Source organism: Procambarus clarkii, chromosome 29 (genome assembly GCF_040958095.1).
Source record: "Procambarus clarkii isolate CNS0578487 chromosome 29, FALCON_Pclarkii_2.0, whole genome shotgun sequence".
NCBI classification, from domain to species: domain Eukaryota; kingdom Metazoa; phylum Arthropoda; class Malacostraca; order Decapoda; family Cambaridae; genus Procambarus; species Procambarus clarkii.
Genome location: NC_091178.1, coordinates 11,427,747 through 11,454,558, shown reverse-complemented (window position 1 = coordinate 11,454,558; position 26,812 = coordinate 11,427,747). Strand labels below are relative to the sequence as shown.

The window sequence follows — 26,812 nt, the reverse complement described above, 5'->3', positions numbered from 1 at the left end:
TTGTTGACTAAGAATTTTTATGCCTCTGACAAACCATCCTGCATGGTAAGGATGGTAAGGTAAGGACCGTCCGTGATACACAATTTTATAGCCTTTCGTAGATTTTAATAAGGAGGCCTTTTAACAAGCCGTCGGCTATATGTCCCCCTGGAAGCCACTAGAGATGGTGGGCCTCGTGTAAATATAAATGCCAAAGTACTAAAGAATATTGCAAAAGGAAAAGATAAGAGGATAGTAATGCTTAAGTGAAGTCAAAGTTGTGAAATTTGTTCCTTATAAACGGAAGTAAACGGAAGAAGTGTGAAAGATGGTTGATGAGGCCGGTCTGATTGGCCGTCAAACTACCAGATCTAACGAGCGACTGCAGGAGATGATAATGAGGACGTGGAAGCTTGACTGAACTATTTATATTTTGTTGTACAGTATAATATTTTTTAACCTTTCACAATGCAGTATTGTTCACCATTTATCTCCTGACTGGTGTTTCCCAATATTATTTAAGTGGGAAACAGTAATGATATTGTATGCATGAACAGGTTGTAAGTACGGTACTCGAGTAATATCCACCATTGAAATATCATAGTGTAATATAATATAGTATAAAGATTTAACACCAGTATTCAGTGTTCTACAGTACAGTGTTATTGCAGTACTGTACTGTATGCCAAATAAATTACAGTACAGTACAGGTACAGTACTGTATATATTTTGTAATTAAAGCTAATAAAGAGGTATATACAGTCCTAATACCATTCACTTTTCCCTTTTTGGTTCGTTCTTTGGATAATGCCATGCATATTCCAGGCTCAGTTTGTAATACAACAATATGAATACTGTATTTAAAAAAAGGCCCCACTAATTTATACATACTGTACTGTATACAGTATTAGATATTAAACCAGATATAACAAATAAAAAGTTCTCAATTTCCATTGGGCTGTACATTAAATAAGTATTGAATCTACAGAAATGACTAGTGCCATTTAATAGATAATCTTCTCTTGCAATTCATGTTATTAGTATTTATGTGAAGGTATCTTTCTAATTTTAAATCCAATTTGAACATCAACAAATTGTGTGTTCAGATTCTGGAAACTTTACCCTGTTGTATAATTGTTTATCTTGTACACAACTTTTGCATGCATAAATGAATAAGGGTATAAGATGTGTGTGAGGTTATCATTATAATAGCATGGAAAATGTTGCATGAAAACTATTGTGCTGTACAACACAAGCATTGAGAGTATGTGGCAAAATAATGTATTCTGTACTAATTTGATCATCTTGGATTTTCCTGCTTATATTGTACTGAATTGTTATTATATGATGCATCAGTCAGGGATAAATATTTTGATGCAACCTTGGGAATTAATATGCTATTGATCATAAGTTGATAAAAGTACAATACAGTACTTTTGCATCAGAATGCATCATTCAGGGATAACAATTTTGATGCAAACTTGGGAATTGATATGCCATTGATCATAAGTTGATAAAAGTATGTACAATACAATACTTATACATGTTGTCTTCTCATCAGGTACAAGACACATTAGAAGACGGTGTGGGAGTAGTGGAACCTGTGTCCTCGGGCAACGGAAAGCTTGTTTCTCAGATTCGGCTGCTGTGTGAAGGATCAACGAGCGCTCCCTCACAAGAGCTTGCAGATCTCCTTCATCGGCCTCACCTGCTGGTATGGCCTCCGACGTGTGCCCAAACTGGCGTTATGTAAGCTTGCAAACCATCACATGTTGTCTGTAGCCCATGTTGAGTTCTGCTGTTACAATTTCAATTTTGCTGGATTTTGAATCTGCATGGCCAGTTGTAAATGTCCTCTTTCATGCAAGGTTTTTTTGATATTGCATCATGTAAAACTTGTTTATGTAGGATGGATGCTTAACACTAGTCCCATATTTGCCTTCAAAGTATCATAATTTCTTCTACTAATGGAATGCTGCTTTTTTCTCATGAAGAATTTCAATTTTTTAAATCCCAATTTATTTTAATTAAGTAGTTTTCTTCAAACCCCAATGTTTTAATTCGACCAATATTTCTACGTACTAAAAAGCTCTTTTGAGTATTGCCTGTATTTGCATGTGTTATCTATTTTATACTGGAAAATGAACACTAAGTATTTAACCAAATTAAGTAATTAAAATATCATATAACTACCCAACAGCTCTCTTGACATCCTAACATAAAAATAAATACCATATGTCCCAAGCACCTGCATTTCTTACATTGGATCTGAATTTAATGTCTCAAACCTGCTTGCCCATCTGTAGCAAAGTGGTCTACATCCTCGGCTCAGAGCCAATGACCCCCGGGATCGATTCCCAGGTGGAGCATAGATGTTTGAGCATGTTTCCTTTCACCTGATGTGCCTGATCACTTAGCAGTAAGTAGGTATCAGTAGTTGTTGGCCTAGGAGACCTTGATGAGTCTAACTGTCTTCTTGTTCCTGTCTATGGGGAAACCATAAGGTTAACCAAAATATTAATAGATATGGATTTATAATGGTATTATGTACTATATGTAGTATTTATGTTCAGAAGCAAGAATTACCATTTTGTGACTGCTAACAAGTCTCTCTCATGAGCAGACATGTATCAGTTTGCCTGTGGCCAATTTTACAGGCTTGTTCTGTACCAGCAGACCATCCTAAGGTCAGGGGGTTCCCAGGTATTACCACAGGTCCACATAGCTATCACAACTTGGCTGATCTGCCACTTCATGTAGGAATGTGGCTGGTTCCCTAATGAATGCCAAAGTCTTGTACCTCTGTGGTTCACTTGGTGTTCTCAAATACTGTAGAACTTACAGCATCCACTCCTGGTTTTTTACTGCACTTCCTACCTTATCTTTCACTCTAGGCTTGAGTGCAAAGCACAATTTATATACAGTACTATGTAAGCAATATTTTAAGTACAGTAATACAGTACCAGGTATATGCCATAGAATTTAAACACAAAATTTAAAAAAGGATGTACACCATGTTCCATTCTAACTCTTGAAGCATGGTTGAATCTGCATGCCTTTGTCTGAAGCTTGAAACTAATGATATTGGTGACAAAGCAGTGCTTTATTTTAATATATATCAATCCATGGAAAGCTCTAAATTAGGCTTTTGATCTATTATTACCTATTCTTAAGTTGCAGTACTTAAACTGTAAAGATAATGGGTTGTCCCTTAATGCAATATACTCTTGCTCTACCCCTCAAAATTCTCTCCACCAGTGTGATCTATTCCTTCACTATCCTCCAGTACATCCTCTCCTTGTGTATTCAACTTAGGGAATATTAGGCTGCAAGTCTAATTTGATCCAACACTGCCAATGAACCCCAGTAAATTACATCTAGGTATATATTAGAACAAAATTATATGAATATATGAATTTTAGATATGACTCTTCTGATGTATCATAAGATCTAGAAGTTGTCAATAATAAATTCGCTTTCTAGAAAGTATTGTATTAGTATTTAGAAGAGTGATGACAATTTCTAGACCTTTAACAATAGAGGGGGGATGTTGATAACCAAGTGGTTGTATTTCTTTATTTGTGAGATGCATGTTTAAAATTTCTATTTTAGGATTGACCTAATGCATAGAGAGGACTTTGGTTATGCATAATTTTAATCTTCATAGATTTGCTTGACTGGGTACATGGGCTTCGTGATTGGTATTGCAGGTTTGCTAATGCCTTTAGTATTTGTTGATATTGTAATCTCTCTTTTTTTATATAGATAACTGACACTACAGTTTTACAAAGTAATAATTGTAGATCTAACCTCCCATAATTATACTGTAGTTATTTTAATTAATAAAGAATATATATGAATGCAGTACATGTGAAGCAGATATTAGTAATTTATTATACATTACTCTATGCAGATAATTGTAATTTGAGATTTAACATTATATATCATATCTATTTTTAAATGTTTGATTAAATATCGATGTTTACCTTACTTTTATATGTTCCAGATGGTCTTCTATACCTATATCCCCAATATACCGTACAATACTCACTTGAATCTGACTTTTTATTTCTGTATCTCTTGATGGCCACAACATCTCTCACCACTTTTTATAAGGCCAGGTTTAATATTTTTTTCTGACTTCAATTGAAATATGATTAATTTACCAAGAGGAGGGTTATGTAAGTATTATTTTTCAAGTGCAGTATAGTACCGTACATCTGGTTTACATTGGAACTTCTCAGACCTTAAATTGGGATATCCTCCTCAATGTTATGTAATGCATGTACTGTACGTTTAAAGATATTAGTGGCGTGATCTTTTCTTATGGTGATAAATACTGTTCTTGTTTTCTACAATAAGGCGTCTATCTTTCAATCTAGCAAGGTGTCTTATCATTGTGTAGCCAGGTCCAGTATTGGTAAGTTTTGTCTAGTAAAATTTTCTCTACTGAGGTATCACTGTTTCCTCTGCATTAAAATACCTCTTTAGCTATTTCCATTTCAGTAAATTGCTATTGTTCTATGTAACTTCTTAAAGAACTGTTAAATATTTTCCTTTATCATAACTTCCATGTTTCTTTCTTTCATGGGTGGGAAGGCATCAACCCAGAAGATATAGACAAGAGAATATAGAGGTCTACATTGTTGGCTCACAACCGAGGATATGGAGTTTGATCCCCAGTGGGACAGAGATGGTTGGGCGTGTTTGCTTTCAACAGATGCTCTGTTTATATAGTAGTAAATAGGTACTTGGGCGTTAGGATACTATTGTGGGTTGCATCATGGGTGAGGTCAGTAGCTGGATTTGGGGGAAACCATGATTATCCTAGCAGGCTTCCTGTTTCTGACTATGAGAAACCATAAGATGAACCCTATTCAAAACAAAGACACCCATCTATTTGGCTTATCTTCCATACTACATAATCACACAGAACCAGCATCATCACATTGCAGCCACACATCCACAGCAGTACCCTACTACTTAGTACAACGAGGTGTAAAGTGCTTAATGTGAGTTGTCATTCAAAATGTTTTAGATATACTTTCTTCTAAAACTGATTTCATGTTGAAATCTGTTTCAAGCTGCTGACAATAAAACACAGGACACTCCACCACCACGAAATGGGCATGAAAAGGCAACCGATCAAAAGTGTTGGAAAGAAGTCATCTACCGTCTCCCAAAGGAGAGGGGATGTACATATAGGCATTGTCTCTGCTGCATGAATTGTTCATGACTTTTGTGAAACCAAAGTTGGAATGTTCAGTGGTTGTATGGTGCCGATATCTCAAAAAGCACATCAATAAACTGGAAAAGGTGCAAAGGCATGTTATAAAATGGCTTCCAGAACTGGAAAAGGAGGTAAGAAAGAGGCTAGAGGTGTTAAATATGTCAAAGCTAGAGGCTAGAAGGAAAAAAGAATTGATATGATCACTACATGCAAGATAACAACAGGTATCAACAAAACTGATAGAAGAATTCTTGAAATCTTTAAGAACAAGAGGTCATAGATTTAAGCTAAGGGAACAAAGCTGCTTGAAAAGCATTAGAAAAATTCAAGCTTACCAGCACATATACCAGTATATATAATACCAGCTTACTTACTTTTGTAAACAGAATTGTAGACGAGTGGAACAAATTAAGGGAGGTGGTGGTGGATGCCAAAGCCGTCAGTAGTTTCAAAGCATCATATGACAGAGTACCAGGAAAATGGGACACCACAAGCATAGTTCTCATCCTGTAACTACACTTGGGTAATTATACACACACACACACACACACACACACACACACACACACACACACACACACACACACACACACACACACCACACACACACGGTATATAATCTCCACAATTGCAAAGAAACTGAAGAATATACTGTATATCCAAGCACTTTTGTGTTCAACACATCAGTAAGTTGTTGCAATTTGTATACCTCAAACTGCACTATTTAATTTCCATCTCTGAAGTAAATTTCAAATGACATTTTGGATTTGTAGGTTCAAAACATACTTTCTGCCATCTTTGCATAATAGTTTTTTAATTTTTTGAGTAGACGGCCATTTCTTGTGTTCTCCAGCTTTTGCTCTAAAGTATGAAAATAATTATGTACACATTATTTATTTATGCCTTTTAATGTAATTCCTAATCTTCTACTAAATATTTTTCCCCTGGCTTTCTTTAGTTCCACACATTTTTGCCAGATTGCATACTGCTATAGTTAATAAATAATTATGTAACTCCTATGGTTTGCAGGCACTTTTAGAAACCCATGATACTATAGCTGATCATCGACATACAGGAGACGCAAGTACATCAAGAAACGGTTATAACGGTGTAAACGGTTGCCACGAGAACGCCACATTCATGCCAGAGGAAAATGGCTATCCGGTGGATGCCATCAGGATGGTGGGCCTTCGAAAAAGACCAGATGAACCCCTTGGGCTAACAGTACGGGAAGATGAAAATGGCTACTTGGTCATTGCAAGAATAATGGCAGGTGGTACCATTGACAGACAAGGTCTCTTGCATGTTGGTGATGCTATCTGTGAAGTCAATGGAGTAAAGGTGAGATTTGAAGGTCTATATAGTTTTGTTTTCATCTATATTGGAATGCTTCAGGTAAAAAAAATTGTACAAATAATTTAGATAGCTCTAGCAGCCTGTAATATTGTATACAGTATATCAAATTGTAGAATATATAACATTTAAATATAAAATATTATTAGCATTAAGATGAAGAGTTAACAAAAAATTTCGTGTGAAGATGATGCCAAAGATTTGTTGGAGGACTTGGATAAATTGCTTATTTTATATAAATACTGTATACTGCAACCATAGGAAAATATGTATATTTACTTAGGTTTTCCACTGCTTACCAGTTTTTGTAGATAAGAACTGGCTTCCAGATATACAGTACAGTACAGAATTTAAACTTACAAATCTTAATTCTAATTTCTTTCTCCCAGATTAAAAATTTACAGGGATTGCACGAGGAAGTGGGAAAGTGTCGAGACTCGGTGACATTGAAAGTGATACCAGCCCTACGTGATCCACCATCCAGTAACCAGGTAACCAGCAGCCTCCACCCAGATTCTACAAAAACTGTTGTAAGTGTGGCTATGTTCCATTCCGGCCAGCATCTTCCTGCTTCAAACCAACTAACAGCTGGAGCTTGTAATTGGGCAGTGATGATGGTGAGGGCTGTGCTATAATGGTGGTGTGGGCTGTGCTATAATGGTGGTGTGGGCTGTGCTATGATGGTGGTGTGGGCTGTACTATGATGGTGGTGTGGGCTGTGCTGTGATGGTGGTGTGGGCTGTGCTGTGTTGGTGGTGTGAGTTATGCTGTGGGGGTGGTGTGGGCTGTGCTGTGGTGGTGTGGGCTGTGCTGAATTGGTGGTGATGTGGGCTTTGGTGTGGGCTGTGCTGTGGTGGTGGTGATGTGGGCTGTGCTGTGGTGGCGGTGGTGTGGGCTGTGCTGTGGTGGTGGTGATGTGGGCTGTGCTGTGGTGGCGGTGGTGTGGGCTGTGCTGTGGTGGTGGTGGTGTGGTGGTGTTGGTGGTGTGGGCTGTGCTGAATTGGTGGTGATGTGGGCTTTGGTGTGGGCTGTGCTGTGGTGGTGGTGGTGTGGGCTGTAGTGTGGGCTGTGCTGTGGTGGTGTGGGCTGTGCTATGCTTTGGTAGTGGTGTGGGCTGTGCTATGTTGTGGTGATGGTGTGGAATGTGTTGTGGTGATGGTGGGGGGCTGTGCTGTGATGGTGAGAGCCAGGGTCAAATGGTGTTCTATTATATATGACATGCATGCATATGTCAGGTTGTTACCTTCTAAGAAAGCAAGGCTTAAGGGTATTCTTGAAGTTTTAGGCAGAGGTCAGATTTAAATTACCAAAGGTAGTACCGTATTAAAGAACAAATCCACAAGGGCCGTGATCAGGGTTCGAAGGCGTGTCCAGGAAGATCCCAGATGCGCCTTAGTCGACTGTGCCATGACATGATCAAAAGAAACTTGTGCCTCAAAATTACCCTTGTGGATTTGTTCATTTGATGTATCATGCTATTGTGATTTCTGTGTGTAGTGTAGTACCATATATATACATACAAGATACAGTATATTGGTTTGCCTTAGTCCTTTTAAGTAAATTCCACTGTATTGTACCTGCTTCCTTTTTTTTCACTACTTGGTGGCTGGCCACATTCTCCACCACATAAATACATATAAAATACTTTTCCAAATAATTATCTTTTTTTCTTTTATCTTTTAATGTTTTGTTATTCTGTACATGCTTGCTGATGCAATAGAATACTTATTCTTTCACACATGTTCTTGTTTTCAGTCACACTATGTAAGAACCAAACCAGTATGTAGAATTATTAGGAATGAGTTCCATGCACATCTGTAGCCTTCAACAGTTGAAATTTTGAGAAGGGCCAAAGGGATCTCAAAGGAGCCCCTGAAGGGAACAAGATTTCAGGGATACAGTACTTGAAATTTGAAATTTTTAATTCTACTCGTGTATCTCTCTCTCTTCCCCATTTTAGGTCATATCATTAATGTCTTATTTCATTATTTATTATTTAAACTAATTGACTCTAAAGGTTGACACATTGCAATCTATACAATACAGTGGTACCTCAGTTTTTTAATTTAATCCGTTCCCAGAGACGGTTCGAAAACCGAAATGAATTTTCTCATAAGAAATAATGTAAATTGAATTAATCCATTCCACACTCCCAAAAATATTAACTTAAAAATACATTTTAAACATACTACTACTACTAATATTTTGTACTACAGTATGTACACGTATATCTTTTTTGAGGACTCTTGTTGGAGTATGGAAGACAGTGAGGCCAGGGGGAGGCAGAGAGGTGTTAATGTTTGAAGGGTCCCTATCCTTTATAACAACAGTGATGACATTTCTGGGGTATTCTCTCTTATGTTTTGCAGGCATACAACTAGGACCTGGTTATGGCTCACTGCTTGTATGTCTTACTAAGAATCTGTCTATAGACACTTGTTTTATCCCTTCGTTTAAAACACTTGTCTGTAGTGAGACATCACATTGTCTCACTATGAATGATCTCTTATTTTTCCTCTATCATCATCCTCACAATTATTTTCTTAGGTTGAACTTTACCACTGATTTTCTTGGAACCCATGGCTTGATATATAATTTTCGTGCTTTAATGTTCAGAAACCAAAAAAGCACGAAAATAATGAAATTCTTCACAAAGAATTCAAGTGCAGTCATCACTAGGAGGGAGACACTGGTAAACTGAAGCGTGCCATATGCTCGGTCGGCCCATAAGTGTATCAACAAACTCGAGTACTGAGTCAAATTTTTAGAAGAAATTGAGCTCGAGAACCAAAAAATTTGAAAACGGCGGCATTCAAAAACTGAGGTTTCACTGTATTGAACCTTGTGCGAATGTGATATTTCTCCATTATCATAAATAGTTGAAAGCACAAACTTGAAAGCTCTCATAAATGTTCCAGTATGTGCTGCTATCTGGTGACAACCTCTCAGAACATTGCTCATCTCATTAAAATTATCCTATTTGTTTATTTTCCTGTGTACTGTAACTTGCATAGTATCAGGACACCATCTTACATGGTGTCTCATAACATACTATTTACACCTGCTATACAGTACATCAAATTATACATACATACTGGAGTAAATTTACAACCTTGGTGATAGCATTTTTGTCGATTCTTCGCCTAAGCAATTGTTTTACATTTCATTCTTGATTATTGTTTTTACAGTAATGTACAGCATATTACAGGCTTATTAAGGGCATGAGGTATTTTACATGCATGCATGCATTTTTTTTTTTTTTTAGTTTAGTTCATTTATTATGCACCCCATACCCATCTTGTGGGCGGTAGTGGAAAGGGTTACAGAGGCACATAATGGGCTCAGGGTTGCGTGCATAGTTATTTTTTTGGGTACATATTGTTATCGATTTTTTCATTTAAAACATTAATTTATTTAGTGGTTTATAGAAATTTTTGTATTTATATTATTTTATTCTTTGAGAACACATTCAACCTAAAATTGAGTTAATTGGGTCATTTATTCTATTATAGATTAAAGTATTTTCTTGGCACCAAAATTTTTTCAAGATAATTTTAATGTTAGATACTGTACATGGAATGTACATTATTTTGTCTCATTGGAAATTTAATAATTAAAAAATGGAGCCTTAAACCATCTCTCGCTGATGCACGGTCAAATATAAATGCTGTCCACAGCCAATGGGTCGAGCAAGCTGGGTAAATGAAATTTCTCTTCAGAAATACTATATGCATTAGTGACAATGCATGAACTTTCTACAATTATTTGCACATCGTAGTCAATGTTATAGAAATTAGAGGGACTATAAGCATGTTTTATATTGCAGTACGCCATGTGGGAGAGCTGTTATGTTTTGGACAATTATAATATTTTAGCCAAATTTAGAATTGCAAGAATATCTGTTTGAAATTTGTCATAGTATAGCTAAACTTTACTTTTAAGGCTGTACTGTACTAGTAAACATTTGAGTTATTACTACTGTATTTATGGGTAAATGAAGGTAGGTATACTGTCATGACTTCAAATTTAAAGGGTTGTTCCAGACATTTGTCTTGTATGTTCCAGACATAGACCTCCACAAAATAACACTCCTTCCTAAGTTGTGTTGCATAATAAGCAATATTTATACAGTAAATGCAAAACTTAGTTTCTGCATACAAAATACATCTTGTTTCAAAAGTACAAAGTTTAAATTTGGTTAATAATGTTTAATACATCTTCAGGATACTTTTTAATCACATTTTAGACGTAGCCAAAGAAACTGAAATATAATTTGTATATTTTGTATACTGTACAGTATTTTCTCCATAACGTTTGTATTACTATTTTAAACGTTTTGTTTGTAGATAGAGGCTTAATCATGCTGAATAGGGAATACAAAGGTGGCTAATCTTCCCATTGATAGCATTAATAGATATGATGCTTATTTATTTTCAACAATATTGATAATTAACTTCTCACCCAAATAGACCCCTTTGTGTCTCACTGTGTAAAGTTTCACTAGCTAAATTTTCTTGATGTTCACTCAAGTCATAGACGAGGCATTTATTAAGAGTATCATACTATGACTATTTTTAATATCTTTGTTAATACCTGTACAGTCATTATTTGAATATATATTTATTCATTACCTGTATTTGTAAATACATCATATTATTGTAATCAGTATAATTTAAGGAATGTATATGACAAATATCCAGAACATACCTCTAGTACAAATTTGTACTAAAGTTAAAAATATATAAACAATATCAAATTTATGTAAGATAATAAGTATAATTTGATTTATTAGGGCTGTTGATTGAAGTACTGGGAGAAGTTTGTCCGGAACATTCCGGTATCTGAAACATACAGTACAGGCGCTTCTCTACATTCACTTTAAAATTATTCAAACACAGAACTAGAATTCCAGTGCATGGTGGTGTTAACTGTTAATAATACTTTATCTCACTTTTATTATCTATATTTTGAATAATTTCTGCATTGATATTTTATATATGCAAATAAAATTAATACAAAATATTGCTTTATTTTGCTTTTATATTCACGATATGGTATATATGCAAATGCTGACAATAACTAAATCTTTACAGTGTTATATGAGAGCACTCTACTCGTATGATCCCAGTGAAGACTCGCTCCTTCCAACCTGTCCATCGCAGTCTCCACAAGACATTGGCCTTAAATTTGAAAAAGGAGATATATTACAGGTACAGTAATGTATTAAATAGAATTTAAACTTGCTGTAAAAAAAAAATTCATTTTATAATTGATTATACAGTAGTGATGTAAAACATCACTACTGTATAATTGATTTGTTAATGCCACTAATGGTTAGTGAATAGAATTGCAGGTGTCATTAGCGATTATTGGGATTATTGGGAACCTTTAAGTACTGTAATTACAATAGAATTATTTGGAATGTAGAATAGTTTTCAAATAACTTGTGTAGTTGTCATGTTAGAGATAATGTAGCTGCTACAGATGTTTTCTAATCTTTCTAGTATGAGCACTGATTGAAAGTATTCATTTTGAATATCAGCTGCCTTTTTATCATCAGTTTTGACTTGGCTAATCTTATCTTGAAAGGGTGCAACTGGTACTTTTGTCTTGACTGCAACCAGTAATGAGTAATTATCAAGTTACCTTATCCACATTATTATGCCTGCTGCTCTTGTTCTACCCTCTCTGAAGAGTAGATGGTGGTACCCTGGGAAGTAGAATTGTCCTTCAGTTATCTCTTGTTCCAGTGTTTTGCTGCTTCCAATGAAATCAAGGTTCACAACCTCTGTGTATGCACACACTTGTATCACACTTCAGGGTAGTCAACAAATGGAATGCATTACACAGCAATATGGTGGAGGCAGACTCCATACAGTTTCAAATGTAGATTCGATAGAGCCCAATAGGTTCAAGTACACCAGTTGATTGATAGTTGAGAGGCGGGACCAAAGAGCAAAAGCTCAACCCCCGCAAGCACCACTAGGCGAGTACACAGTGACAGATTTATTAGTGTGTGTGTGTGTATGTGTGTGTCAAATTTGTGGCGGCATTTTTAAAGTCCACAATGTTTCTTTTGCGTATACAGCTGTAAGTAGTTTGAAGTTGTATTTCTAAAACTTTGAGTTTGATGTTTGTACCAAATCATAAATTAATCTGCAATGCTTATACTTTCAGATAGTAGATCAGTCTGACCCCAACTGGTGGCAAGCACAGGTTGTGGGAACAGTTAACAAGCGGACCGGCCTCATTCCTTCCCAAGAATTAGAAGAACGGCGAAAGGCTTTTGTCAGACAAGAATACGATTATGTGCACAAAATTGGCATTTGTGGTACAAGGGTTAGTATTTAAATTATTATTACTGCTAGTATTATCATCATCATATCTGTCCTATTTCCTACTTTCATGGTGAGGCATTAGCACAGAAGAATGAGAAGGCAAATAGAAAAAGGCCAAAGATAAAAAAAAAAGCTCACATACACTCACCATGTTTTCTACACTACACATTGCATTATAAAGCAGGACTAGCACCATCACACTGCGGCAAAACTTCCATACAGAAGCTCATAACTTCATACAACCAGGTGCAAAGTGCTTCCTGCAAGTTTTAATTTAAAAATTTTCAAACATTTAACAGCATGTTATGGAGCCATCAACAGACTCCATAACCTGTATTATCTAAAATATATCTAAAATAGTATTTTAGACTCTCTCTCCAGTAGAAACACTAACAAATAATATAATAATAGGGAGCGAGCTTAGGTAACAGTGATCGTAAGGGAAATCAGATTAACATAGCATGGCCAACTTTTGTAAGATAAAACTCATGTTAAGGTACCTGATTTCCATAAAGCTTATTTTGAGGAATTAAGGAGTTTCTTTGGAAGGGTAGTGGGTGGACTTGAACGTGAAAGATGGGCTGCGGCTGTCCTCAGGTCATGTGTTGCCTAGTGATGTCGGTACCTTGTGGTTACCTTGTGATGATTTCTGGGCTTAACATCCCTCACAGCCCGGTCCTCGACCAGTACACTACAGTGTTGTTATGCTGCATGACATTTTACTTAGTGATATTGGCAGTATGGATACATCTCATGATGTTTTACCTAGGGATATTATCTGTATACTGTACTACAGTATTGCTACACCTTAATATTTTACCTAATGATGTAAATATAGCTACGTCATGTGATATTTTACCTAGTAATATTGTTGATAAATTCTAGTGGATAAATTTTGTGGACATCTGCCAAATTAAATTCAATATTAGACTACTGTTGTGCCAGTGCTAGTTCTGCAATATTGAACAATTTCAATGCTTAGTCTTACTGTATATTGTTTGCCTTTGTATGATATTAGGTGTTTGAATAACATGAAGTTTTGTATTCTTGGCAGATATCAAAACGTAAAAAGAAACTTATGTTTTCCATAAAGAAAAGTACAGATTATGATCAAGCGGAGCTGATAATGTATGAAGAAGTGGCCCGGATGCCACCATTCATGCGCAAGACTCTTGTGCTTATTGGTTCTCATGGCGTTGGCAGAAGAACTATTAAAAACCAAATAATTGCTTCAGATCCATCAAAATTTGGAACCATATTACCTCGTAAGTATTCTAAAATAATATTTGTATAGATTGTAGGCAAAACTTGATTTAATAAGGTTACTAACATTTTATAATTCTTTCTGACTGTCTGTCAATGAAAAATATTTGCAATACTGTAGTTTAAGTGATGTAAGTAGTCAAGTGTATAATTAAAATAGTCTCCTTGGTGTAGTGGTAAGACACTCGCCTGGCATTCCGCGAGCGCTTTGTTATGGGTTCGTATCCTGGCCGGGGAGGATTTACTGGGCGCAAATCCTTAACTGTAGCCTCTGTTTAAATCAACAGTAAAATAGGTACTTGGTTGTAAAAATGATTCTTCGCGGCGGGGATCGTATTCCAGGGACCTGCTCGAAACGCTACGCGTACTAGTGGCTGTACAAGAATGTAACAACTCTTGTATATATCTCAAAAAAAAAATAATAATAATACTTTGATTAATAATTTGCAAACCTCTGGGGAAACTTTTATTATTTTATAACTAAGGCTTAGGTTCATATGGGCTGTCAAATAAAACCTAGTGAAACTGCAGGACAGAGCTGTTATCCTAACTCAACTCGTCTGAATACTTTTAAAGTACCGAATAGTACAAGCAGAGAAGATTGTGTCCTTGGGTCTGGATGCTTTGGCAGAAAGTACCGACTGCATTTAACCCTTGACTAACACTATGTACTAGTAAAACAAAGAATATGTTCAGTGGCATAATAAGGTGAATGATGTGCAGTTCTAGTATATTATGTCTGTTAAATGCCTTAATATGAATCCAGAGTTTCACACACATATAAAACATCTTATTTCTCAGTATTATTGTCACTATTTTTCAACTGTTCTAATCTATATTTTATACAGATACTTCAAGACCAATGAGAGAGTTGGAAGAAGATGGGAAAGCATACCATTTCACTACCCGGGAAGCAATGGAAGCAGATATCCGTCATCATCGCTATTTAGAATATGGCGAGCTCAATGGCAACCTTTATGGCACCAAGCTGGATTCTATTCTTTCCATAATCAGATCGGGAAAGATGTGTGTACTGGATTGTTCACCTGCTGTGAGTTAAATGACTGTTTACTAAGGTTTTTATTTAGAGGTCAAAGATTCTCAATTATTTTAATGTTACTGCAACAGAAAGTAGGACTATTTCTAACTTTCCATTCAAGGCATTTTGTATAAAATTCTGATGTCATTACATGGACTCTTTGTACTTGCCTAATTGTGCTTGCAAGGGTTGAGCTTTGGCTTTAAGCTAAAAGCTTATAGATCTGGCAAATCATATATTTTTAAAACTACATACAGTATATGGAATAAAAGAAAAGTAGTAATCAGGCGTATTCGTCAAATTTCATCCATCTAACTATTCATCCAAATTCACACTTTTTTGCAACTTTTTGTTTCTATTGGCTATGGAGAGGACAGAAAGCCCAAGGCTTATTTGGAATCCCCAATGTCTTCCTGATGCGCTTTTATAGGTGTATTTGTCCTAGCTTTAATGGCCATAGTGGGTACTGTTCATTAGGTTTAATATTCTTCGGAAGTTTTGTATTTGTATTTGTATTTGTATCTGTGCACTACTCAGGGCAAGGCAGGATACTTTGGTGAAAAATAAATTTGGTAAGTACTTTTTAATTTTGAATACAGTATAGGTTGAGAAGTTTGGGACTCTTTTATTTTCCATAACTTGTATGCTTAGATTTAATATTTTCTGTATTGATTTTAAAGTTTTAATTAGAGAAGTGTATTATGATAACAGTACAGTATTAATGAATGTGACTAAATTCATAAAGCTTATACATGCCTCAAGCTATTTTTTTCTTTTTTTTCTTTTTTTGGTTAACAGTCCTTGAAGTACCTGCGTAATTCCAGTGAAATGTTACCATATGTAATATTTCTGGCAGCCCCTGGTATGGATCAGATCAAGAGTTTGTACAATATTGGTAGTTCTATGGGTTCCTCGAATCGTAACCTTACCGTGAGTATTTATACATTGTGGTTTCACGTGCATAATTTTATGATATGAAGTTGATATTTTCTACCAATGTGTAGATTTTTGTTAAGTTTTTAGTATATAACTTGATTTCTTAATGCTTTTTACTACTGTACTGTAGTCTTTTGAGTTACACAAGAAATGGATTCCTTGAAAACCTTGAGTTTCACATATTCATGCTAATCGAACTTAAAAGTTTTAGTTTTATGGGAATAATTTGGATACATTTCACAGACCATTCAAAGTCACATTTTTTCTACTCCTGTCAAACACATAGACAGCCCTTAATTTACACATGGTTGCATTCTTGGAAAGCATTGGGTCTAATACATGTTTGAACATTAAAATATAATATTCTCTCTACTTTTCTACAGAAAGTAGGAATATAGAACAATGCAAGAATAAAAAAAATGCTTAGCAGTATCCTTATACTGAAAGGGATTTCCATAGTTACAAGGGGGGATGGATGAGGTATGACTTGCTTTCGAGTAAGCCAAAACACAAGTCTTGCTTGAAGAGAACTTGAAGCCATTTAAATATATATTTTTCAAGATCCAAACCGGGATCTCGCCAGTGCAGTTAGGCAATCAGCTGCAATCCTACCTGCTTACCTGCTAGATGGGGTTCTGGGAGTTCTTCTACTCCCCAGGTCTGGCTCAGGGCCGGGCTTGACTTGTGAAAACTTGGTCCAACAGGCTGTTGTTTGGAGCGGTCCGCAGGCCCACATAACCACCACAGCCTGGTTGGTCTGGCACTTCTTGAAGAAAACTATCTAGTTTTCTCTTGAAGATGTTCACGTTTGTACCAGCAATATTTCTTATACTCACTGGGAGTATGTTGAACAACCGCGGACCTCTGATGTTTATACAGTGTTCTCTGATTGTGCCCATGACACAATCCCCCCTGAGTCAGAGGGGAAAGGGACAAGGAGAGGGGGTAGAAGTATACAGGCAACCCTGGGTAACAAGGAGAGTATGCAGATATTCACTGAAGGGGTTTGAATGGTAGCCTAGGGACTGGTAGTGATACTGATCCCACAATGCTCTCTTGACCCAATATCTGACCAGGAACACCAGCTAGATGAGCTCATTGGTTCAGACGGGCCTTGCTGAAATTCCTGTTTTACCCCTATTCTCCCCATCACCAAAGAAGTGTAGCCTCCCAGGGGGGGCTGCAGCTGCTGGGCAGGCTCAATGATCAGATGAAGGAAGAATGGGAAATATATAGGTCTCCATGCATGGCAAATGCACAAGTAGTAAAGCCACTTGGCCATATTTCACATGAGCATCATATTAGGTAGAAGAGGAGAGCAGAAGCCACCCCCACCCACCAACAGGCAGTGCACAATGGTCCTGTCACCACATCAAAGAATCATCCCTAATAGAGAGTAGTATGTATAGTATATACTGTATAAAGATGTATAAGAACATGCAGATGACATCTCTCTTGGTTATGTCTTCACAAGCAGCCAGTTTATTTTATTATTATAGCATTATAGATAGTATTCCCCCCTCCCCCCTAAAAACACATTTAAGGTACATACCACATAATTAATTTTGCAAATAAATTATATTTAATAACCGCATCATCTTGTGTCCAGGTAACCACCCTTTGTGCTTTTTCAAAATTTGGTCTTTAAAGAATAGCTTGCATCATGAGATTTGTTCCATTATTCAGACCCTTCACAATTCAAGAATTCACTCTATATTAGTCATAGAAAAGCCATATTCTAGCCAGTATATAGGTATATATATATATATATATAAACAGATATGACGTTATTAACTCCTTCTCTGGAGTTAATAACTTTATATGAAGGCTTGGTTTTTATTTATGACTGACTTAGTACAGTAGTTATGTCAATAGCTGTTCTGTTTCCCTTCATTTGTTTTTGTTTGCATTTATGACCTTAATCCCTTGTAAGTAATAATTATTTTTTTGTACTGTATATATTTATACATTTAGCTTTGAATGAAGAAATATGTAACATGTATAGTGCTTCTTGAAATTACTGCATATTTTTCACCATCTTTAGTTATTAAAATTTTTATTATGTTTTCTGGCATACGATTATGTTTGCTGGCCTGAAAAAGGCTGCGATGGAATGCCAAATTAACACCTATAACTTAATCAAGTTAAGCAATGCTAGTTTTTAATTTAGTACACCAATATCTCCATTCTTTAATGACTATTACATACAGCAAAACAATACTTAAATGTAATGCTTAATCATAGTTGTGGCTGTTATTTATGATAGAACTGGGAACAGCCAGGCAGGAAGTGAACTGGAAACAGAATTTTCAAGCATCACTACTAACTTACAATAGATACTAGGGAGTCACTAGTGAGGTTTAATCCAGCCCAAAGTGCTGGATAACCAGTATTTTATGTAAATTTCAAGCATTTCAAGCAAATGCTCGAGCCTGGTCCCAGGCCGGGCTCGGGGAGTAGAACTCCTGAAACCTCCTCCAGGTAACCACTAACAGATGGCAATACAATAAACACCACTGAATGCCAAGACTCATTTTTGCCTTATATACTTTATCTCATGGAGAACCAGGCATCAATTCATTATTAAATTTGACTTGCTTTACATTTGTTCTTGTACACAATGTGTACAATGTATATACTGTATTGTATATCTTGTGCTTTACATCTGCATGTATGCAAGCCTTTTCATTATTTTCTTCAACCTGATCTGTTCAGTGCTGTCGGTGCTCAGCAGTAACTTAGCTCTCTGAAACTTACACCACTTCATTACTGATTCTGTGGTGCCTGGATCAGGGACTTGTGTGTTTTGGTATGTACAGTCAGAGAGTCAGTGTGTTGCACTTAGCCATTTTGTCCTTGGCTACCAGGCCTTTTCTTCAAATTTTGGTTATGGGCAGAGGACCTGGTTATCTGTCGTAATTTTTTTTTTATATATTGCTGCCACCAAGCTTATAACCAAAGTGCAGAAATATCTCTACTGACACTCAATTTTCAGTTTTTGCTTCTTGTTGATAAAATTCTCTTTATTTCAAAGATGATTTGGTTTATCTTTTGGTTTCAACCTGCAAGTGAAGATGCCTTTATCATGGCTTCTTCAGAGAAAGAGTCAATTCCTTCATAGCCTTCTCTTTTTGTCTCTTGGCCATTGCTTCCTTCAGCTTCCCTACAATATTACGGAGGCAGGCCCTTTTTCTTTGCCTCAGACAGGACCTTATCCTTCTCTGGAGTTTTTTGGCACCAATCTGATTCCCATTTGATCCCACTTTGGCCCAGATCTCTAGATTATATATCACCTTCCTGTGAGTGGACGTATATTGTACCCTTTTCCCAAGTTTGATTGCCGTATTACCTCCTCTGCCTTAATTTCACTTTATTATTCCATCTGTGGATGTTGAACCAAGTCGTTGATAGTTAAATTAAATCACAATTAAAATACACGAGTTTCTGTGTGTATTGAAGTAAGGGCAAGGAAGTAGAATATCTGGTTGACAGAGCCTGGGTGCATGGGGGAACCCCGTTTTGTGTCTCGGAGAGGCTGCGTGATCCATGTGAGGACAGTAGCACTCCTGGTTATAATTCTTTTGACCATGTCGGGGTGCAGTCGACTAAGGTGTGTCTGGGATCATCCCAGATGTACAGTAGGTTCGAACCCTCATCACGGCCTTTGTGGATTTGTTCATTTGATGTCACGCTATTATGATTTCTGTGTGTGTTAATAATGTTATGATATTTCTTATGATAATGTTTATTACATTACATTACAATGTAATTTCTTATTACATAACATGTTAATAATGTTATATTTTTTCTTTTTTTCTTTTTTTAAAGATTCAATAATATTTATATTTTTTATATATTTAAAAAGTAAACAGGCTGAATTTTACTGGTACACATTTGGAAACATAATACCAGATGCACGTGAATGCTTCTGTCCATTTATGTGAGACAAACAGCATGAGATAATTGCCAACTTACCGCATTGGACACAATTATTAGCGATAATGTTCATGGACAAATGTGCAAGGGCCATGACGAGGATTCGAACCTACGTCCGAGAGCATCCCAGACGCTGCCTTAATCGACTGAGCTACGACATGGTAAAAGGAGTTGAAACCGAAGTTCTACTGACAATTCTGTCATGACCTAGCTTATCTTGCTTTATGATAAGCAAAACTGATTCTGCTTTGAAATGTGCTTTTAATTATTACTCAAAGCCTCATCTTTATTTTTTCCCAAATTTTCTATGTACTTATTTTTTTACGCTTCTCTTAGGAATTCACATAGAAGTGAATGAGAATGGAGGTATTGTTGTCAGAAGAATGTTCCTGTCCATTTGTGTAGCATTCTTTTTGATGCATTTTCTACATTTTTATTTTTGCTAGAAATTTCTACTGATTGTGAACGTGCCTGACCATACCTGATCCCTCTACCCTTTGCTTGTAATTAATGTGCCCATTGCTTGCCACCTTCTCCATATCCAGTTTGATCGCAGCAGCTCGATGAGATACAGTTCCCGACGTGCCAGGACATTAGAGTCTTTGGCTTCCCTGTATGAGGTAAAGTACTCGATATAATTATTGTCTGGAATTTGTTTGGCCAGTCTTTACTGGGATAGTAGTACTGTAATGAGAAAGTTATATATATATAATACTGTATATAATTTTATTAATTCTCTCAACTAAATATATGAAATTCTCTCATGACAGGAAGATGATTTCAAGCGCACAATGGAGGACAGTGCCAAACTACAGCGAGCTTATGATAAATATTTTGACTTAATCATTGTGAATAATGACCTTCATGAGACTTACGGTGAAATCATGGATGCCATTGACCGCCTTGCTACTGAGCCCCAGTGGGTGCCTGTCACATGGGTTTATTAACAGTTTGAACAGATATTTTACCAAAAGGAACTTATGCTTTAGGTATGTATTTTTTCTGAAATGTAAATTTTTAAACATTGACAACAATGAAAGTATAGATACCTCTTTCAATAAATAAATACAAAATGTACCGAAGTAAGTTTCTCTGGAGTTGTAGTGTACAGTATATGAAATGCGACAGTTGTTTGCATGAAAATGTTTTATGAACAATATTTTAAAGTATAATTATTTAAAGTTATTGTTCATTCAGTAAAGAAATGAACAAAGTTCATTACTGTATGGAAGTTAATACCTATCAGGTTGAGAGATTTCTCTTCTTCCAATAGGTTGTCATGTCTTCCATGATAATCAAAGTTATGAAATACAAATTACATCTTTTAGGAACTAATAGGTTCATGTTGAACAGTCAGTTCTGAACAAAACCTGATGTGGGTGACCGGATATAATATGCTCTTTCTCTCATTACAGTACTGTATTTGCAAATATCAAATCACCTGCTGTATTATAAAAGCTTATTTGATCACTGACATTACGTCCATCTTTAAAATCATTCTAGCACATAGGACTCATTTTTGAAATGGTGAAAAGTTAGGCATACAAGGTGTTATACAAAAGTAAAATTGCCATCCAATTCTGAGAAGTGATGCTACTGATTGACATGTCATTATTAACGGATCTTTTTACTAATTGATAAACAAATATTCTTCCCTGACTACTATAAGAAATTAAATTATATGCAGTAGTAGGTGTACAACAACTATTTCTCTTGTTTAACTTATCACTTGAATTAATTGTACAACTGCTATAATACAATCTAGTGACGAATCTGAGATTATCTTGATACAAGGATTTTAATGGATTATAAAATTAAAATGGTATGCATCTACACATTTCAGTGTATGAGGAATTGTGTGTTAAACTTGGGTTTGAATAACCAAATAAATAATAAGAAAGAAATTAAGAGGGCTGGTGTTGCTGCCCACTAAGATCAGTCTTATTCCTTGTCCAAGGTACTGTAACCCCTCCTTCCCCCCATCCTCCAACCCCCCTTCCCAAGTGACATACACACCCAGCTGCTCATTTTGGAATTGATATAAAATGCAAAACAAAATTCACAATAGTGCTACAGTGGGGTTTTAAATCGATAACCTCCTTTCCTTCTACTATTCGTTCATCTTCATGCAGATGGCTCCTCACCCCACAAAAATGGGAAAAAGAGGATAAAGGTGGTGAAAGCTTACATATTTGGACAGTTTTGTCCATCAATAGTTGACATTTTAATACATGTCCTTTCAGCACTAAAATTTAATCATGAATGATTGGACAAGAATTATACAATAAAAAGGTAGCATAAGTCAGCACTATCACTTCCTTGATTAGCATTTTTCAACTGGTATGTTGCTAAGGGTCCACAGGTGTGCCACAGGAATTTGAGAAATGTCAAAATTTGAATAACAAACTTGAACATTGATTTTATAAATAATTCTCTTTAAATCTGTGTGCTACATTTAACAAAATAATACAATGATTAGAATCTTAGTTATTGAACTTAACAGAAAAAAAAGAGTACTGTATCAAGATTGTTTAAATGAGTCCCTCAAACAAAATTATGGTGCCTTGACAATTTTAGAGCCTTGTTCAGTATGCTGTGAGTTGAAAAATGTTGAAAATCTCTATCCAAGATACAGAAACCAAAGTTTGATCAAATTGAGCCTTTTTAAAAATTCCTTTCTAAAGCAAGTTATTGTATTGTAATTTATTCTGATCTGTCCTCTTAAATATTTTGGCCAAATAACTGATTTAAATCTCTAGTATCTGAAAGCATATTTTTAGCCCTATATTTTGTTCTCACTTATATTGGATTCAAAACAGATAATTTTTAAATAAAGCATTACTGTATTATAAAATGTTTTGGAGGATTCTTTATATGAAAGAAAATCTACATTCAGTAATGTCTTCAAATTAGTTTTTAGATCTAGAATAACCAAATATTGCACCAGGTACTGTATCTGGTTTGTTTAAAAAAAAACGTAATTTTATCCATATAAACAAATTATGTACTGTATGCTTGTACAGTACCTTGCTGTACTGTATTAGTATTAGTCAGTTTAATAGCCAAGTCATCTTTTCAGATACTAAACATTAAATTAAGATATTTAATAAATTAAGCTCTTATTTAGGATAAAAATCCACACACTTGTTTATTTGTGAAATTTATCCAAGGAATTTACACCTAGTCTTTCGCACTCTCCTGAGTGCTTTGTCAAGGTCCAAGTGTGTGATGAGGATGAGACTTACATCTCAACATCTATTAGACGTCTTGATTAGACATTGAGATGTAAGTCTCCTCCTAACCACACTCAGACCTTGACAAAGCACTTGGGAGAGTGCGAAAGACTTGGTGTAAATTCCTTGCATAAATTTCATAAATACACAAGTGTGGGTTTTTATCCTTTGTTATTATATCTGTGGGAAGACATTACCATTACCTGTACCTAAGCTTTAATTATTGTTGAAGTGGTTTATCACTGCAATATGTGAAAAAATTAGCTCCCTGAATATCAATATTTTTTTAACGAAACAAAGCTCGGTAGTTTGTGAAAAATAACTCATTAGAGCTAGTACTTTCTATGACTGGGTACAGGTAGAACTCCAAAACAAATTTTGTTCATTAGATAATTTAGGGGGGGGGGGGTTGTGAAGTTTTCTTTAATTGCATCTGTAAACTTTCTAGTTCAGACATAGCTGGTATTATATACAAAGGTGTTACACATCTTGTTTTCTCAACACAAGAATAGAAATCTTCATGTAACAGTCAGTACTGCGGTTCTTCTGACAAGACTATACAGGTGCTTTTATGCAGGTAACAAAAGAAAAAATTGTGGCTTCTAGTGGAAATCTGTTGACTCAATACTGAATTTATCACAATTTGGTTATAACTGCTTTTCATCTGCAACAACAATTATTGATTTGTTGTTGCATTATGATCAGTAAGTCATTAAAATTTTACAAATGTATGATTACATTACTTACACATTGATATTGCTGCTTAAACTACTGGGCAAATATGATAGTAATTGGTTTATATTACTTTGCATGTCAAATCATAAAATTGTCTTTATTCTATAATAAATATTATTAAATATTATAATCTATAATAATAATACCCCCTTTTGTCTTTTGTTGTGCTTTATTAGACATTTAAAGGTTACAAGATATACATTGGTTAATACAATAGGATTTAAAGGTTATGGATCTCTTGGAGCTCCTCTGCTTCTAGACAGGAACCGGGGACACAGCAGGTGTTTTCCCTCTGGATCGCCACACTAAGGCACTGAAACAGGAAACTGGCAGCCCTTGGGTCTCTGGTGATGTCAATGAGCATGGAACCCAATTCTCTGAGGAATCCCAGGGCACTCCTACCCCAGAGGTCTTGCATCTCAGACGCCATGGGAACAAAGGTGTATCGACCTTCAAGTCGGCTGTACTTGATTGATTTTGCTGTTTCCCTGTGGTTGGCTGCCCCACCTGCTTGATCAGCACCGAAGTGTATGTAGGTGTCAGCCAGGGTGGATACACATATGTAGTCCCACACCAGCTGTCTGCCCCTCTTCCAGGAGTAAATTGTGATGTATATTTGTAATAGTTATTATATATTTTAGAATAGACAATTTTATGATTTGACATGGAAAGTAATATAAACCAATTACTATCATTACTGTTGTATATTACTGAATGCTGATTGTAAAAACTGGAATTTTTTAAAATTAGTTCAGCTGTTTAAAATAGGACTGAGGATTTAGGATCAGAGATAGAACTGAAAATCATTCGTTCATAATGATAACTTTTAAATTTGGGATATTTTAACATATATCATTAACTATTGTTGTTCTTGGTTAGGAATAATAATTTTTATTTACTGCATATACCGTAATAAAACCAAGTACAGTACAGTATGTATAAGTAATACACTATGAATTCAAATATACCATCGTAAGTTCAAAAACTGAACTAAAATATTTAAGATAAATATTACAATTAATACATGATCTGAGATGTGATGCACCCACTAATCTTACTTGATCGGGGATCTCGGTTTTTGCCTGCATGGGGGGATGTTAAATAATGCATGATGGGTTCTTTTTATAATCATTCCAGTTATAATTAAGAGGCAAAAACAATGCAATATTGATATTAAGATTATAAATTCAATCTTAAGGAGCTCTTGCAAAGCAGTGAATCCGAATCTAGAAAGCTCAATATGCACAGAATAATATTACTGTTATAGAAAACAGCCATTCTTATATAGTTTTAAATTGAGAAATATTATGAACAAGTATAGTACAGTATTGTTATAAGCTTTGCTCTGTGTATTGTAAAATTTCTATTGGAAACCAAAAGTGATTATTATTTTTTATTAACAATATCCTTCTGTTTTAAAGATGTAAACCTGTTTATGGTTAAAGTTGTAATAAATTTAAAACTTTAAGCACAGGAAAATTGGATAGGCAAGTTGAGGTACAGTCCATACATCAACTATAATTTACAAAGCAGACTATGGCACATAAAGTTGTATATACAGTACTAAACATAGTAAAAACACTACCTTTATATGCCATCAGTAAAGTATGTTGGTATTCCTTGAAATTAAATTACAGCAAGGTAGTCTTGCTTTAAAATGACAAAGTATGGTATCATCTGGTAGGTATATAATTACCAGAGCAACACAGGTGTTCACTGTGTGAGCTTCTTTACCCTTATATAGTTTTATATTTATGTTTATACTGAAAATAAAAATAAATCCTATTTAAGTTGTTTCATTAGTACAGTACTTAAATGTGTTTAAATCTCGAACTTGGTTGACACCTAGCAAGAAGTAATTGTCAAAAAAAGGCACCACCAAGCTAGGAAGACAATGTAGAACTTGATATCACTAAGGATGCCAATACGAGAACAAAAGCACATAGGGCAAGTTTTATGAAAATATCGGATTCACCAAGGATTCTAATGAGGGACAAATGGCCGCAAGGGACATTGGAAAGTCATGATCATCCCAAAAATAAATTGACAAGTTACATGTATTGTCCATCGTGGTATGGACAATTTCTTCAAAAAGTCGAATGTAACTTAAACAAAGAGCAACGGTTTCAAACTCAACAAGCCACAGTGCAGGACAGAACAGGAGATGCCTTTTCACCCACCTGGTTATTAACGGCCTATCTGCCAAGGCCATAAATGCCAAAACTGTTGATTTTCAAAATCCAACTGGAAAAGATAATCACGGCAAATGGGGGGGGGACCTTTGACAAGCTGCTAGCTTCCTGTCCTTGTCGAGTCCACTAGTGTTGGTAGCCCTTGGGTAATTCAGGTAAAAAATGGGAGATTCTACAAAGAGGTGCAGAACTAACTGGGACAATAAGGAGCATGGAGGCAAACCATTAAGTGCCAGGAGTTGAGCATATGTGCCCAGTACTTAAGAGCCATGAGGACAGTGCGAGTCAACCACTGATAAAAGAACGTTGACTCGCACTGTTGAAGACCATACAAAATTGGATAAAGCTCCACTGTGCAGATGCTAGGAGTTAGGCAGCACACACAAGTTTACTCAGGGAAGACAATGGAATAGCCAACACTTTGGTAGACTTGACCCATCTATGAACAGTGCAATGGAATGAGCGTGCGAAAAAAAAGTGTTAAAAGAAAACACGTTTCAGAACAGTAGAGGAGTATAAGCCTTCACAATGTGGGTCAAGGCCTTGCAAAACTTTGCAAGTGGAACCCTCTTTGGGGG

General features: G+C 35.8%; 1 protein-coding gene across 3 annotated transcripts; it reads left to right on the top strand.

Annotated features, from left to right (window-relative positions):
• Positions 1–1,540: 1,540 nt before the first annotated feature.
• vari (MAGUK p55 subfamily member vari) lies at positions 1,541–25,827 on the top strand (the record flags this gene model as incomplete). 3 transcript variants are annotated; one of them, XM_069333504.1, is given in 10 exon segments in its annotated part: positions 1,541–1,693; positions 6,239–6,550; positions 6,952–7,053; positions 11,656–11,772; positions 12,740–12,901; positions 13,955–14,165; positions 15,012–15,214; positions 16,001–16,132; positions 20,620–20,694; positions 20,845–25,827. In XM_069333504.1, coding segments are annotated over 10 exon segments (1,644 nt in total), but the record flags the coding sequence as incomplete, so codon positions are not given.
• Between the last annotated feature and the right edge of the window lie 985 nt (positions 25,828–26,812).